The sequence below is a fragment of the Daucus carota genome, chromosome 2, assembly GCF_001625215.2.
Source record: "Daucus carota subsp. sativus chromosome 2, DH1 v3.0, whole genome shotgun sequence".
NCBI classification, from domain to species: Eukaryota; Viridiplantae; Streptophyta; class Magnoliopsida; order Apiales; family Apiaceae; genus Daucus; species Daucus carota.
In genome coordinates this window covers 21,129,719-21,146,066 of record NC_030382.2, presented here as the reverse complement: position 1 = coordinate 21,146,066, position 16,348 = coordinate 21,129,719, and the positions used below count along the sequence as shown (strand labels likewise).

Here is a 16,348-nt window from a genome sequence, read left to right as displayed (position 1 = left end):
TAAGGCAGCCAAATATATTGTAATTATCGCCGCCCCAAGGTTATATTTGAGTGATGGACATAAAGTTAAAGACATGGTCTTGCATACTGCATTAATTTTCACTATTTGGATTTGGTACTCTCTAATTCAAGAATATATTTTATATCCTCTCCTAGAAGTACCAATATAGTTTATCATGAAATTATGCAATGTGTCTGGATTTATATTTCGCCATCCTGTTGATATATTATATGTCTGCTGAACACCTAGTAATAGTTTTTGGGTTTGCCATCATTAAACATTTAATATCTTACAATTTGTTTCGAACCTTTATTTCAGAACATATCTATACTGTTAATTCACACACACACACACACGCGCATAAAATAGAGCTATGATGAGAAAGAAATATAAAGATAAGTTGCATTTCCCATTATGCGATCCTAATTTACTTATGAAATTTTTCAAAAGGCATTCCAGGTACTCTATCATATTTGTATGGTACTTAAGGAGTTGATTATGGCTTCATCATTGTAATTCTTATTTAAATTCTTCTCGTTTTTATAGTATGTTAGGTCCTTTTTTCTGTAAATAGTCATCGGCCTATCATTAAAAATTTAAAGTACAATAATTGATGATACACATGGATCATGCCTAGAATTTACTCCCTAATATTGTTGCAGTCAAAAGGATATGAAGTTACTATAATGTCAATTTTTCACTTGCCAATATTTTTTTCCTCCATACAGTCACTAAGCTTGCTAAATCTTATTCTAAGGTTCAATTCCATTTTATAAAATGTTAAGTACAGGGCAATTATTATTTTTGAATTCCCAAGCAAATAGAAATATCATAATATTGGTTATATTTATAATTGCTCCTGATATATTGGATTCAGTATTTCCAATTTTATTAGTCAGTGTGAAGCAAAAAGTAATTATACCTCTACTCGTATATAACCTTTTATCTGGATGTTTTAACAAACCCCTTCGGGTGAACTTTTTATTGTCGCAAGTGGTTTTTGCAGAAGATTGGTCATGAAAGTACTTATTTTTTACTTTCTAATACCTTCCGTTTTTAACCTTCTGTTATTTATATTCTTGTGTACAACTGCCTTCTAATAATTAAAATATGTTGTACTTCTAGGACTGAACATATGTTATTGGCATATGAAGATAAATCAGCCTATGCATTATGTGTTTTCTCACTTGCTCTTAGACCAAACGAACCGGTATGCATTTGGATAAACACTTTTTATTGTGTTCAAAGACTCTTTTTCATGTTTATATATGCGGGACTGACTAATGCCTTGACATTTTAGGCTGAAATGCCCAAAGAAGAAAATCATAAGATTTCTCATCGCGCTAGGGCTCTTGCATTGGACAAAGATCAAATTGCTGAAACTAGATACAATTTTAAGACCGAGACATCTTCATAATAAGTAAAGTACTTGTGTTTTATTAGTATGATAAATCCTCTAAACATGATTAATGGCTGGAAACTTCCATTATATTTATTGTACAATGCCAAGCAATGCAAATGACTTGGAGTCTATTGCTTTTGGAAAATACCGGTAGTGCTGATTGAGATTATGTTCCCATTTAAATTGCTTGCAGCAACAACAGGGAGGAAGGTGTGTACGTATTTCTAAAACGGCTCAATTTGAAGGATTTAGGGACGGCCCAATTTGAAGGATTCAAGGACCTGGTATTGGCCTTTGTTCATTTATTGATAATAATACTTGAGTTGTGCAAGTAAGTATTGTAAGCCAGTCATCTTCATAATTTAATATTAACTATGTTAATTAAGCAAACATTACTCGGCATATTATAATTCCTGAAGACAACATAAAAATAAAAATTACTTTTTTCTATTATCATAAAAATAAGAAAAAAATATCATTTAACGAATTAGTATAAACAAAATATCCATATTTCTATATAATGTCATAATACCTACCATCATATTTATACAATTCATTTATATATCTTAAAAACATGTAAAAAGATGTATCGCTAAAAATATTTTATTTTAATTTCTGTAACGAAGAAAATTTCTCCAAAACTATAATTTCTTCTTAACTGATAAATAAAATATCAACATTTCTGAATAAGAAAAAAAAACATTTTAACAAATTTGTATGAATAAAATATATAATTTTGTATTTAATATGATTATTCCTTATAATATGATATTTATCAATCAAATCAAATCTAAACATACACTTTCATCAATCATTTAAAACATAAGCATTAAAAAAACTCAATTATTTTATGTGACTAATAATTTTATAATAATAGAAAATTTATTTAAATAATTTAATAATACTAAAGAATTATGAAAAATAAAAACGCCCGTGCTTCGCACGAGTTTTAGGCTAGTATACTATTAAAGCTGTATCATTAAAAGTTTGGTTTATCGATCGATACTTGGGCCAGATTTTGAACCTACTATATAAACAATTATCCTTTTTAACCAAAATTTTTATCATTTTTATATTGTCTCATTAAAAAAACTCAATTTTCTATATACAACAAAGCAACTACCTTTTTTAACTAAAACACAATATCTTTTTCATATTTCTAACTAAAAAACCGATTTTCTAAAAATAACACATGCAAAATTCATATAAAAAGAGATAATATTATTATATGTAAAGGAAAATAGATTTTTTTTTTGTCACGCAACTTATTGTGATTTTAAAAACATAACACTCAACTAAATTTTTTTTACTTTTACTCACTAATGTTAGGTTTGGATTGTTTTTTTAATCACTAACTTAGGTCCGGATTTGATTACTAGCATTATTGATAGGCATTGGAATAATTAAATAGTTATTGTTATGGCCCGACCCAAGAAGGCCCGAGTAGTTATCTACGAATTTAGATCATGTAATACGACTAACTCTCACAGATAAACATCCGAGAATCCGAGATAAACATCAACACCCGAAGATAAGAGTTCTATCTTATCTTTTGCTCCGAAGCATACTTCGATAAGAAGTCTGGTACATGGAATCATACTTCCACCTGACTTTTGACTCTGAAGTGCCTCTATGAAGGGCTCTACCCCTCCAAAATAGAACTATGTTTTGGACTTGATTCTTTTCCAAGTAGAAGATACGTAGGCATCTCGCACCGAGACCAGTCCAAAGCACGAATCGCTCACACCCCTCATTTTTAGATCCTCAACATTCGGCGCCGTCTGTGGGAAGAAGACAACAACCATGACGAACCCAAGAATACGTTTAGAAGTACATGTTCCACTCAGCCAGACGACCACCGGAGTCCCGACAGGAACGGTCCCCATCACCGCCTCTATCCCACTCGGGACTACCGCTACTCAAACCACCGCTCCCCTGATCTTTGGCACGCTGCCCCCAATAACTCGGGTGATTGCAACCGTTACCAACACCGGCACCCATTACTCAACTGTCATGACCACTACTCGTGGAGGTACGGGTAATGATGATGTACACATAACTGATTACGACTCCTCCGACTCGGAGCAGGAACATGACACCCCTCCTCGAAGGAGAAGGGATACCGACATACTCGAAACCACTGACGCCGCTCTAGGCAAGACAATAATGAGCCTCAGGGGCCGACGAACCAAACTTATGAGGAAAGGATCCGCGCCTACGAAGAAGAAATTGCACGATTGAAGAGAGACCAGGCAAGGCTTCCGCCCCCAGAACCAAGGGATGAGAACTCTCATCGATTAAGCATGAATCAGATCCAATTGTTGCCAGCAGGCGATCCCGATAACCCTGTTCCGCCCTTTACCGAAGAGATTATAGGTGAAAGAATCTCCAGAAAATTCAAGCTCCCAACCATTAAAGCCTATGATGGCATGGGTGATCCCGCTAATCACGTCCGGACCTTTATGAACGCTTTATTGCTCCAACCAGTCACGGAGGCAATCAAGTGCCGTGCTTTTCCTCAGACCTTGAGCGGGATGGCGCAACACCGGTATAGTCGCTTACCCTCAAATTCTATTTCTTGTTTTGCTGACTTGAGTAGGGCCTTCATAGGACAATTTGTTGGAAGCAAAACAAATGCTAAAAGCTCCGCCTCGTTAATGAATTTACACCAGGGTAACAACGAATCACTCCGAGAGTACATGAATCGTTTTACCAAAGAAGCCTTGAAGGTCTCAGACCTAGATCAGAAGGTAGCTATGATTGCACTCCAACAAGGTATTACCGATGACAACTTCCGTCGATCTTTAGCCAAGAGGGCCCTTGATAATATGAATGATTTACAAGAGAGAGCCGGGAAGTATATTAAGGCGGAGGAAATCCTGAAAAAATCCCAAACCAATGGGGGACCGAGTACTAACTTCAAGAAGCACGGGAGTGACACCGAGTATAACGTCGAGAATAAATACTCCAAGAAGAACGACGGTGAAAAGTCTCCGACTAAAAAGAAATTAGGGCCGAGGTTCAGTTAGTATGCTAGGTTTAATGCCCCGAGGAGTCAAATCCTGATGGAGATTGAGAAGCATGAAAGTGTTAGATGGCCGAAGCCTATAAGAACCGACCCGGAGAAACGGAACAAAGATTTATATTGTCAATTCCATAAAGACACCGGACATAAGACCGATGATTGCCGGCAGTTTAAGGATGAAATTGAGTTCTTGATCCGAAGAGGCACGTTGACCAAATTTATCAAATATGGAGACAGGAATCATCGGGACAATGACAATCGTGGAAGAGACAACGATGACAAAAGAACCCAGACTCGAGGGCCTGTGATTAATGTAATCTCCGGAGGACCTACAGCTGCCGGTACTTCCAGTAATTCGAGGAAGGCTTATGCAAGAGAAGTAATGAGTATAGTTGGAGAACCCCCGAAGCGGGCAAAAATTGATTATGCTATGGCATTCGATAACGTTGACCTTGAGAAGGTGAAGTTCCCCCATGATGATCCTTTAGTAATTACATCAACGATTAAAAACTCGTCTGTAAAAAGAGTACTCGTTGACAGTGGAGCCTCGGTGAATATATTGTTCTATGATGCATATGAGAAAATGGGGTATGCTAATTCTCAAATAACACCCTCAGATATGCCTATATATGGTTTCAATAACGCGGAAACAAAGATTGAAGGCATGATCCAACTCCCGGTGACCATGGGCACCGAGCCTAGACAGGCCACATGCATGTTGAACTACCTGGTATTTAAAGCCTCATCAACCTATAATGCCATCTTTGGGAGGACTAGGATACATGCTTTTAAAGCAATCCCATCCACTTACCACTTGAAGATCAAGTTCCCAACTAGGAATGGAGTGGGGGAAGAAGTAGGAGATCAAAAGATGGCCCGAAGCTGTTATGTCGGAGCGTTGAAATCCGGAGGAGCTGGGGGGGCAAGTGTTACCCATAGAAGACCTTGATGTCCGAGAAGAAGACGAAAGGAGAGGCAAGCCTGCCTAGGATTTGGTTCTAATCCCATTGTATACTGAGGAACCTGAAAAGGTCACATATGTTAGAGCATTACCCCCGGAAGAATTGAAGCAAGAACTTCTGAAATTCTTGAGGAACAATCGTGATGTTTTTGCTTGGACAGCAGCCGATATGCCAGGTATCGATCCCTTATTTATGACCCATAAGTTGAATGTGAACCCTGAGAGGAAACCTATTAAATAGAAGAAAAGGAAATTCGCCCCTGAAAGGCAGGAAGCCATTAAACATGAGGTTGATAAGTTGTTGGAAGCAAGTTTTATTGAGGAAATTCAATTCCCAGAATGGTTAGCCAACCCGGTCATGGTCAAGAAAGCTAGTGGAGGATGTGTGTGGACTTCACTGACCTAAATGATGCTTACGCAAAGGATTGTTTCCATCTTCCAAGAATAGATACACTAATAGATGCCACTGCTGGTCATGAGATGCTAAGCTTCATGGATGGCTTCAGTGGATATAATCAGATCCGGATGGACAAGGACGACGTACCCAAGGTATCATTCATTACTGACTTTAGTGTGTTCTGTTATTTGGTTATGGCGTTTGGACTTAAGAATGCGGGAGCCACGTACCAATGTTTGGCAAATAAGATGTTCAAACATCTGATAGGTAAGACTATGGAAGTGTATCTAGATGATATGTTGGTGAAAAGCTTGAGTAAAGCGAATCACTTAGAACATTTGAAAGTGGCTTTTGAAGTCCTGAGGACACATAAGATGCTGCTAAATCCATCCAAGTGTGCCTTTGGGGTTGGCTCTGGAAAATTCCTGCGTCTGATGGTCTCTAAGAGTGGTATTGAGGCCAACCCCGATAAGATAAAAGCTATCCTAGATATGGAACCACCCAAAAGCGTAAGGATGTTTAGAAATTGATAGGAAGAATTGCAGTCTTGGGAAGGTTCGTGTCTAAGTCGGGAGATAAGTGCTTGCCTTTCTTCAAAGCATTGAAGAAGCTGGTTAAGAACTTCGAATGGACGGATGAGATCCAAGTGGCCTTTGAAGAATTGAAAAAGTACATGACGGAGCCACCTCTCTTATCAAAGCCTGTAGACGGTGAGGTCTTGTATGTATACTTGGCTGTTTCGGAACAAGCACTGAGTGCTGTGTTAGTTCGAGAAGAGTTAAAAGTTCGGAAACCAGTGTATTATGTGAGCAAGGTTCTACACAGAGCGGAGCTCAATTACTCGGTGATCGAAAAGTTTGCTTTGGCCATGATTACAGCCTCGAGAAAATTAGGACCTTACTTTCAGTCTCATAAAATAGAAGTCTTGACAGACCAAACTCTTCGTAATGTTATACATAGCCCGAAGGCTAGTGGAAGGTTCATCAAGTGGGCAATTGAGCTCGGGGAGTTTGATATTCGATACAAGCCACGAACGGCGATTAAGGCTAAAGCTTCAGTTGACTTCCTTGTTGAATGTACCATTAGCAACCAGGAAGTCGCGGGGCAGGTGGACAAGGTAGAAGAACCTACTAAGGAAGAGAAACCTAAAGAATATTGGCTACTATTTTTTGCCGGGGCTTTAAAAACAAAAGGTAGTGGTGCAGGACTTGTGCTCCAAAGCCCTGATGGCTTTACTGTGGAATATGCTATTAAGCTGGACTTCCCGACCACCAACAACGAAGCTGAGTATGAAGCGTTGATAGCTGGACTTGGTTTGGCTAGAACCTTGAGGGTGAAAAACTTGAAGGTCTGTGGTGACTAGAAACTTGTTAAAATATCTAAGGATTGTGAAGACTCAAATAGCACTATTCAAAAAATGTATAATAGAGTATGTGCCAAGGGAAGAGAACACTAAGGATGATGCCTTGTCACAATTTGCATCCTTTGACGATGAGATTTGCTCAAGGAACGTTTATTATCAGGTTATGAGAACCCCAAGCATCGAAGCAAAGTTAGTTGCTCCAATTGACACAGGGGCCACCTGGATGGATGAGATTAAGTTGTATCTGGAAAACGGTCACCTGCCGCCAAATGCCGATGAAGCACGAAAATTACAGGTAAGGGCCCTTAAGTATGTTCTCATTGAGGGAATCATATACTGGAAATCGTTTGTTATCCCTTACTTGAGATGTTTAAGGCCGGATGAGGCTCGAGAAGCCCTTAGAGAAGTTCATGAGGTTGTATGTGGTCAACACCTCGGAGGAAGGGCATTGGCTCATAAGGTCACTCGCCTTGGGTTTTATTGGCCAGATATGCTGAAACATGCTCAAGACTATGTGAAAAATGTGATCGCTGCCAAAGGTTTGCACCAATAGTACGACAAACCACCAGAGATGTTGACATCCATTAATACCCCTATCTTTTTCGCAATGTGGGGGATGGACATCCTTGGACCGTTTCCACTCGCTAGTGCGCAAAGAAAGTTCCTGTTGGTAGCAATTGACTACTTTACCAAGAGGATTGAGGCCAAACCACTGGCCAAGATAACCATCAAGCAAGTTGCTCAGTTTGTGTGGGAGAACATTAACTTCAGGTATGGGATACCTCGAATCATGGTAACAGACAATGGGACTCAATTCAATAATGCTGAATTCAAAAGTTATTGTGAAGATTACTTTATCGAGCTACGCTTTACCTCCGTTGCCCATCCTCAAGCTAATGGACAGGCTGAAGTGGCTAATAGGATAATCCTCGATGGACTGAAAAAGAGAGTTGAAAAAGCCCAAGGGTCATGGATCGACGAGTTACTCCCAATACTTTAGGCGTATCAAACAACTTGTAAGGTTTCACCTGGAGCAACCCCATTCCAGTTAGCTTACGGAGCCAAGGCAGTAGTGCCACTTGAAATCACGCACACTTCCACTAGGGTCTAGCAGTATGAGCCAGAAGCCAATGAAGAGGGTATGAGACTTGCCCTTGATATGATCGATGAAATCCGTGATGAAGCTCATGCTAAGATTGTGAAAAACCAGAAGCGAGCTTCTTACTAATACAACCTACAGGTTAATGAGCGATACTTTCGAGAAGGAGATCTGGTACTTAGAAGATTGAAGCTTCTGGGGTAGGCCCCAAAGGCAAGATGGCTCCAAATTAGGAAGGCCCCTATCAAGTTAAGACCGTTACAGGCCATGGCTCATACAAGCTCCAGAACCTCGAAGGAATTGAAGTTCCCCGGAGTTGGCATGCGACCAACTTAAAAATATATTATATTAGATATCTATTCTATGATAGTAGAAGTTAGTAGGTATCACCAAAATAAGGTCATGTCGACCACTGCCATGTAATTGATTTCAAAAATAGTTTATCTCTTTTACTATGATATTAATGAAAGTCCCGAAGATTCTTCACCTTGATCTTTTCAAGTGTTATTTACTTATGTTTTCTCTTGAAGAATAATCCATGAAATCCTGAATATGGATGAATACGAGTAAAAGCTTGAAGCTAAGAAAAAATATAAAGTGAAAGCTAGTTTAAAGGCATGGCGAGGAAAGTCAACAAACCCTGAAGGGTTGACCCAATCGTTAGAAAATGATTTGAAAATCCTAATTTATGGACTTATAAGCAAAAGCTCGAAGCCGAAATCCTGGGTTAAGGATATAAATGCACGATACGCAGAATAAAAAGAAAGTAGTTTAAAGCTAAGCCAGAGAGAAAATAAAACAAAAGTTAACTTAAATAAATAAGTTAATAGAGTTAACCCCGAAGGGTGCGAATAAGAGAATTTAAATAAAATACAAATTCAAGCCACGTAGGGCCAAGAAACGCCTAATCTATAGGAGCCCATCATCAAAGGTGTCCTCTTTTTGGTCTTTACCCTGGGATTGGACTGCTTCCTTGCCATCCCGGGCTTCTTGATCTTGGGCCCCCATCTCTTCATCTCGGGCCTCCACCCCGAGATCCTCCTTATCTTTGTCAGGGTCCTCGATCACAAGGTTCTCAGACAAATTTTCCCCGTCTTGGGTATAAGACGGGAACGAATCCGTCAAATCCTCGACGGCCATCGGAGAAGGAGTATCCTTCCCGATGAGCGGAGGAACTGGGAATCGTTCCAGACTAACACCTTCAACCTGGGTGCTGAGCTCCTCGATAATTCTCTCCCAACAAGACTTGAAGGTCTCGGGGAAACTCAGGTCGTACTCGGCCGCCAGAAGCTCGTCGAACTCCGAGGACGCTTTAAAATCTACAATCCCCTCCCGGCAAAACCTCTCTAGCTCCGCCTCCAAACTGCAGACTTTTTCCTGCTCCGCCACGAGCTCCGCTTCCACCTTCCTGAACCGCTCAAAGTTGGCGGCTAAGGACTCGAAGTAACGATCACGGTCACGTTCTGCGATCGTCTTCTCCGCCCTTACCGTCTTCAAGTTGTGGACAGCGGCTTGCAGGTAGGTGTTCATCTGCAAGGTGAAACGAAATCATTAAGAAAAATTCTAAGTAAAAAGAAGAGGCGTAAAAGATATTAAGATAAAGTTTTGGGCCTTACGGTAGCTATCGCTTGGGCCCCCAGCAGTTCGATCTGTAGATCATCCGAGGACTCCACCACCTGGGCTTTGTCCCGAGAGGTGACTACGTTTCTGGACCACTCAGCCGCGGCCCTAGAGTCACCTACTACGGTATCCTTGTTGAGGAGACCCCACTGAACCATGTAAGGGTTTTGGTCCTCCTCGACGGGCGTGGGGCGTGGGCTGAGGTAGGTCGGGATCTTTTTCACCACTTCCGTGGCCCCATCCTTCCTGGATCGCTTAACACGGGGAACCTCCGTGGCCACGACTTTGGACGCGGCCTTTTCCCTTTTCTTGAAAATGGTCCCCAACCTTTCTTGGGCTGCAAAAGCAAAATAACAAACCAGTTAAAACTTGTAAGACAAATAAACAAGTAAAAGGCCCAGAAAATAAGGGGGGAAAGTGGATTACCCTCTGGGCCAAAATCACTCAGCCCATGCTCTTGGAGCGAGGCCTCGGAAATAAGTATGGAGCTATGGTGAAGGCAGTCTCCAGTCAAAATCTTGATGGCCGCCTCCTCCTTTATCCCCAATTTTAGGGACCTAACGGCCCCATCTTCGGCTCTACTAAAGTCCGAATAAAAGTAGTCGTCCCAGTTTCCGTCGTCCAAATAAAGATAAAACCATTGTTTTTTCCAATGGGGTAGGGAATCTGGGGCCGAGTCCGATACAAATATACTTCGGGCCAAAGACCTGTACTGGATCTTCACCCAACCCTCATCGTTGGGTGCAATTACAAACTTAAAAAGATATCTAAAAACTGCCACACTGGGATCAAGATTGTGTCTCCTACACTGGACCATAAAACAGTAAATAAACCTCCAGCCATTGGGCTGGAGTTGGGTTGGACAAATGCGGGCCTCGGCCAAAAGTCGAAACACGAAGGGGGGAGGAGGTAACCTAAACCCAGAATAAAATGTTTCCTTATAAATTCTAATAGCCCCAGGCTTTGGGTAACAGGCCCTATCATTTGGGCCTGGGGCCACGGCTCTATAAGGCCCGTTGATGTAAAAAAGATAGGCTATGGCATCAACGTCCTTCTGATCATATTTAGAAGGGAAATTATAAGCATCAAGATGAAGTAAATTTGGAAAGGCCTGGCCAAATTCACTTAACAAATCTCTAAGACATTGATCTCTAAGACTACGCTAGCATGAACGAGGAATTTTTTACCTCGACTAGCGCGAGAACGAGCCGCGATTGGCTGAGAGAGCTGGGATTGTTGCGAAGATGAGGAATCCGTCATTGATCTTCAAGGGATGAAGGTAGAAAACCCAGAAACTGATGAATGAAGATGAAGATTGATCGGAAACCTGGGAAAATCTTGAAGATTGTCCGGAAACTAGACAAAATCTAGAAGATCGGCCAGAATTCTGGGAAATCTTTGAAGATTGCCGGAAACACCGCCTCAAATAACGCCTAAAAAATGAAAGTGTTTGGAAGTGTTTGAGAGAATTTGGGGTTCTTAAACTAGGAAACTTTTGTGTGAAATGAGAAATGAAGTGTCAAGTCACACATTATATTGAAAACTCATAACCGGTTCATTTGCCGGTAAACCCTAGGGTTCACAGCCTATAGCCAGCACTACGCCATAAGTGCACATAGGCAACGGTGTTTCCATATAAAACTAAGTCTATTTCAACACAGCATTGAACGCGTTGCACTACATTTAAACTACAGTTGCTTATTATAAACACTGTTGCGCAAAGTGCAACACTAGCAGTAGTAGTGTTGCATTAGCAATTTAAAATAAATATTTATTGCTGAAATGGCCTCTCTGGGGTCCAGAAATGATGAGGTGGCATACTCATGTGGCAGAGGGGGTTCCCACAATGCTGACGTGGCAGGTGGGCCCCACATTGCTGATGTGGCATGTGGGTCCCACGTGTGGGCCCCACCTTGCTGACGCGGCATGATGATGTGGCAGGTGGGCCCCACCTGTGGGCCCACCATGCTGACGTGGCATGTGGGCCCCACGTCGCTGACGTGGCAGGTGGGTTCGCCATGTGGGTCGCACCTTGCTGACGTGTCAGGTGGTGTTGCGTTTGGTTCTTGGTGTTGCATTTGGTATTAAGTTGTGTCACCTTTACCGTTAAAGTTATTTCTAAAATAATTTGTCTTACCATAACGATTATCAATATTTTTAATTATTTTTGTAGATGATACGACCGTACGGATGTTAAAATCTATTGATTTTAGTGAAGTGAATTTTTTTTTGAATTTTTTATGATGTGTGTGATGTGATTTTACAATAGTCAAACAGTGGTCAACACAGGTTCTTGTTAACTAGTTTTGTCAAGAACTATGATTATAATTTTTAGTAATTCTTTTTCAGGGATCCGACCGTACGGATGTTAAAATCTATTGATTTGAGTGTTGTGATTTTTTTTGAATTTTTTATGATGTGTGTGATGTGACTTTATAATAGTCAAACAGTGGTCAACACAGCTTCCTGTTAAGTAGCTTTGTGAAGAACTATGATTATAATTTTTTTATAATTCTTTTTCAACGATCCAACCGTACGGATGTTAAAATCTATTGATTTTAGTGTTGTGATTTTTTTTTGAATATTTTATGATGTGTGTGATGTGATTTTATAATAGTCAAACAGTGGTCAAAACAGGTTCCTGTTAACTAGCTTTGTCAAGAACTATTGTTATAATTTTTTATAATTCTTTTCCAATGATCCGACCGTGCGGATGTTAAAATCTATTGATTTTAGTGTTGTGATTTTTTTTTTTGAATTTTTTATGATGTGGATGATGTGATTTTATAATAGTCAAACATTGGTCAACACAGGTTCCAGTTTATTAGCTTTGTCAAGAACTATGTTTCTAATATAATATATATATTAACATATATTTATATATATATATATATATATATATATATATATATATATATATATGTATATATATTACATTAATCATACAAAATTTGTGAAAAGTGGAAAAATTAATATATGTTATATTGATTTTCTATATTAACTATAAATAATAAAAAGTATATAAATTAATTAAAACATTATGAATTTCGAAAAGAGCTTACAGGTCCCGAGGTCAAAAAATTGGGCGGCGAATTTCCCTCCCAACGAAAACTCCCTCAGTATACTTTCTCTAAAAAATTCACAAACTCAAACTCCGGCTTCTCTCCAAAACTCAAATTTTCTCTTTAGATTTGATAACTCCGACTTCGATTAGTAACTATCGGCGACAGTTAGTAGCTCCAGGCTTCGACTGGAAATTGTGGGACTAAAAACTCGAGGGCTTTGACTGGTAATACTCGTTTCCAAGCTTTGATTTTATTTTGATTTCAATCTCACACTTGTACTGAACTTGCAGGTAATTTTGGGCTTCAATTTAGGGTTTATTGTTGCTTTTGAAGGTAATTACAAAGATGTAGGAGAGCTCAGTAATTTTTTAGGAACAATAGCTAGGGATAATGTGTCGCTCACTTACGTGAATTGGCACGTTGTTCCCGACCAATTGAAGCAAAAATTATGGGAATATACTTTGGTGATTTCTATTCTCTATGAATATAGATTACATCACTTTCTAAATTTATGCATTCAATTTAATAAAACATAATTGATCACGTTATGTTTGATATTTTACAGGCCAGGTTTGATATTCATGAAGATGGAAGGAAATGGGTTTATACTACACTTAGTGTTGCTTGGAAGTTACACAAGGCTCGTGTGAAGAAGGCTTATTACACTAAAAATGACAATGTTGAGGAAAGATTGGAGAATAGACCAGATCGGGTTCCATTGGAGGATTTTAAAATGCTGTTGAAGTATTGGGGGGATGCAAAAGTTCAGGTAGTAACTAGAAAAACCTCATTAGTTTTTTTAACCTCATCAGTAAATATTATTCATGCAAATATTTGTTTTTTCACCAAGTAAACTGTTTCCATCAAGATGACAAGAAAAAGGCCACTAAATTATACTAGAAAAGGTGTATTTATTGTGATACGAAACTACAACATTAGTTTCTTATTAGACTCATTGTGTTATTATTATTATTTTACAGAAAATTGGTAGAGATAATGCAGAGAGTCGTAAATCATTGCTTGAGACGCACACATTGGGTCGTAAACCTGTGGCCCTTGTAATTGAAAAACTGGTAAGTGTATTTCCTTGTGCAAGTTTATTTTGTAATACAATGATGATTTACACAATGATTGTTTTGCATCATAAGTAGATTAATATACTTTTTCTTGTTCGATTGTTCTTCTTTACCTTTTTGCTATATACAAAACTAAGTGTAGAGATAAAATACCTGAGAATTTATAGCTCTGCAATTTTTATTGGTCAAGTTTGCGAATGGAAATTTTTTATAAATTTGTATATATGCAGTATTGAATTATTATTTTTTCTTTTTTTATAAGTTTTTAAAGGTCTTGTTTGTGAACTTGTACCTGTATTTCAAGTCACAGTTTCTGTATTGTACTCTATTTTTATTTAATGTTTTCAATTCATGTTTTAAAACCTGCACAATCTTATTTTTTTAATGGATTATGATATGTTTTTTTTGTTGGTAAATTATTACTAATGCCATTTTGTCGACTTATGTACAAGCTGGGTTTGCTTTACGTAAGTGACATATTTAATATTTATCCCCTAAATGACAGAAAAAGGATGATCCAAATCTTGAGCATCCAAGCGACGCTCAAATAAATTCACTTACTCGTAAGCGGGATAAAGGACGGGAGTACAAGTCAGATACTGACAAAATGAAGAAGAAACTTGTAAGTATATTTTATCGTATCGAAGGAGTTTATATTTATCAATGTCATATTTTAAATACTGAAGTATCCATTTCTTCCAGGAAAAAATTGAGAAGTTGATAGAACAGGGAAAGGAGGATGAAGCAAATGCAATCGCTTCTAATGGAAAGGATCATGGACCAAACTAGCTGGTTGGAAGGGCAGGTACTAAGTCTGATTCGGCCTCAACTTCCAAAGTTTCTACTGAACAGCAAGTTCAAGAACTAGCGGCAAAAGTAAGGAATATTGAGAGTGAATTAGAAGCCAACTTCAACAAAAGAATGCAGGAGAACATGGCTTGGATGCTGAAAATACTAGGAGCAGCCAACCCCGATATGACATTCAATATTGAGGAGGTATGTGCCACGGTTTCCAGTGAGTTTGAGGAAAATGGTACTCCAACCACTCAAGACAGCGCAACTTCTTAGGGACTTTATTGCTACCTATTATATCGTACTCTTATTCTTTTCAAGCAAGCTGTTATGTATTTGAACTTAGAATGGGTTGTGCCCTCTTTAATGTAGTTAGCTATGTCTAAAACTTGTTGGTTGCTTGTTTTGAATATTTTAGAACTTCTAGTGTTGGGACTTTTTGGATACCTTTTTGGCAGGGATTATGTAAAAACAGGAAGGTTATGTCCAAAATTTCTATTCTCTACTGTTGCATTTGACTTTATATGGTGTTGCATATTGCATATAAATGTACTGGTACAAAATTATTAGGGGTTGTATTTTATAAATTTTGGTGCTGCACGAGACTAAAAATGGTGTTGCAAACAAAAACTTTGGCGTTGTAATTAAAAAGTTGGTGTTGCAAAAGAGTAAAATTAGTGTTGCATATCCGCTAAAACTGGTGTAACATATTAAGAAATTAGTGTTGCAATCAACAGTGGGCCCACTGCTGACGTGGCAATGTGGGGCCCACATTATGACCCGGCATATGTGGGGTCCAGTGCTGATATGGCGTAGTGGGTCCCACTGCTGACCTGGCAGACATGGGGTCCACTGCTGACGTGGTAGTGTTGGGACCACTATGACCTGGCAACCTGACGTGTCACTTGCCATGTGGACTGTATGGTGATGTGGTTTAATGCCTCATGCAACACTGAGTGTCATTGCGTTTATATCTGTTTACCGTTACGTAATATGCATATTGCAATGCTTTTTGGTGTTGCACAAAGTGTTGCCTTAGGACTCTACGGCCACGCTCACATTGGCAACGCTGGACTGGTGTTGCGTATTTCCTTATGCAACACCATTTAGGCTTTATGCAACTTTACGGAGGAGTTTCCTATATGGACTTATGGCGTAGTGCAGTAAAATTGGCTTTGGGCCGGTCAAAAGGCCTCGTAACAAGCGCGAAGCCCATGAATTTGAAAAAATCGAATCTCTCTAGAAGGATCGAAAGAATTTTGAGGGACACTTCAAAATTAAAGGAAAAATACAAGTTATATAGGCCTGACAAGTTATAGACCAAGGCCCACAACCTATAACAATCGCGGGCTTCTAAGCGTGCCATGTTAATTGCCTCCATGGCGTTGTTACCCACGCCTAGGGCACGATTGACAATTGAAGGAAAAATTATTTTTATACAAATAAATAAATTCCAGAGAATGGGAAGTTAAGAAAAAGGTTTAACAACGCGAGGAGGCATATTGTGTAACCGTGTTACAAATCATGTCTCCTTGGCGCTGCTACGCA

At 39.2% G+C, this 16,348-nt stretch overlaps 3 protein-coding genes across 3 annotated transcripts; all 3 read left to right on the top strand.

Moving 5' to 3' along the window:
- Positions 1-3,705: 3,705 nt before the first annotated feature.
- On the top strand, positions 3,706-4,431 carry LOC108203258 (uncharacterized). The gene has a single exon (XM_017372031.1). It carries the CDS (start codon positions 3,706-3,708, stop codon positions 4,429-4,431), a length of 726 nt encoding a protein of 241 aa, XP_017227520.1.
- A 36-nt stretch (positions 4,432-4,467) lies between these two features.
- Positions 4,468-5,376, top strand: LOC135150441 (uncharacterized). The gene has a single exon (XM_064086741.1). The coding sequence runs from the start codon at positions 4,468-4,470 to the stop codon at positions 5,374-5,376; it is 909 nt and encodes a 302-aa protein (XP_063942811.1).
- Positions 5,377-11,649: 6,273 nt separating this feature from the next.
- On the top strand, positions 11,650-14,797 carry LOC108203260 (uncharacterized). The gene is made up of 6 exons (XM_017372032.1): positions 11,650-11,751; positions 13,223-13,396; positions 13,498-13,701; positions 13,913-14,005; positions 14,514-14,630; positions 14,711-14,797. Exons 1-6 carry the CDS (start codon positions 11,650-11,652, stop codon positions 14,795-14,797), a joined length of 777 nt encoding a protein of 258 aa, XP_017227521.1.
- The last annotated feature ends 1,551 nt before the right edge of the window (positions 14,798-16,348 follow it).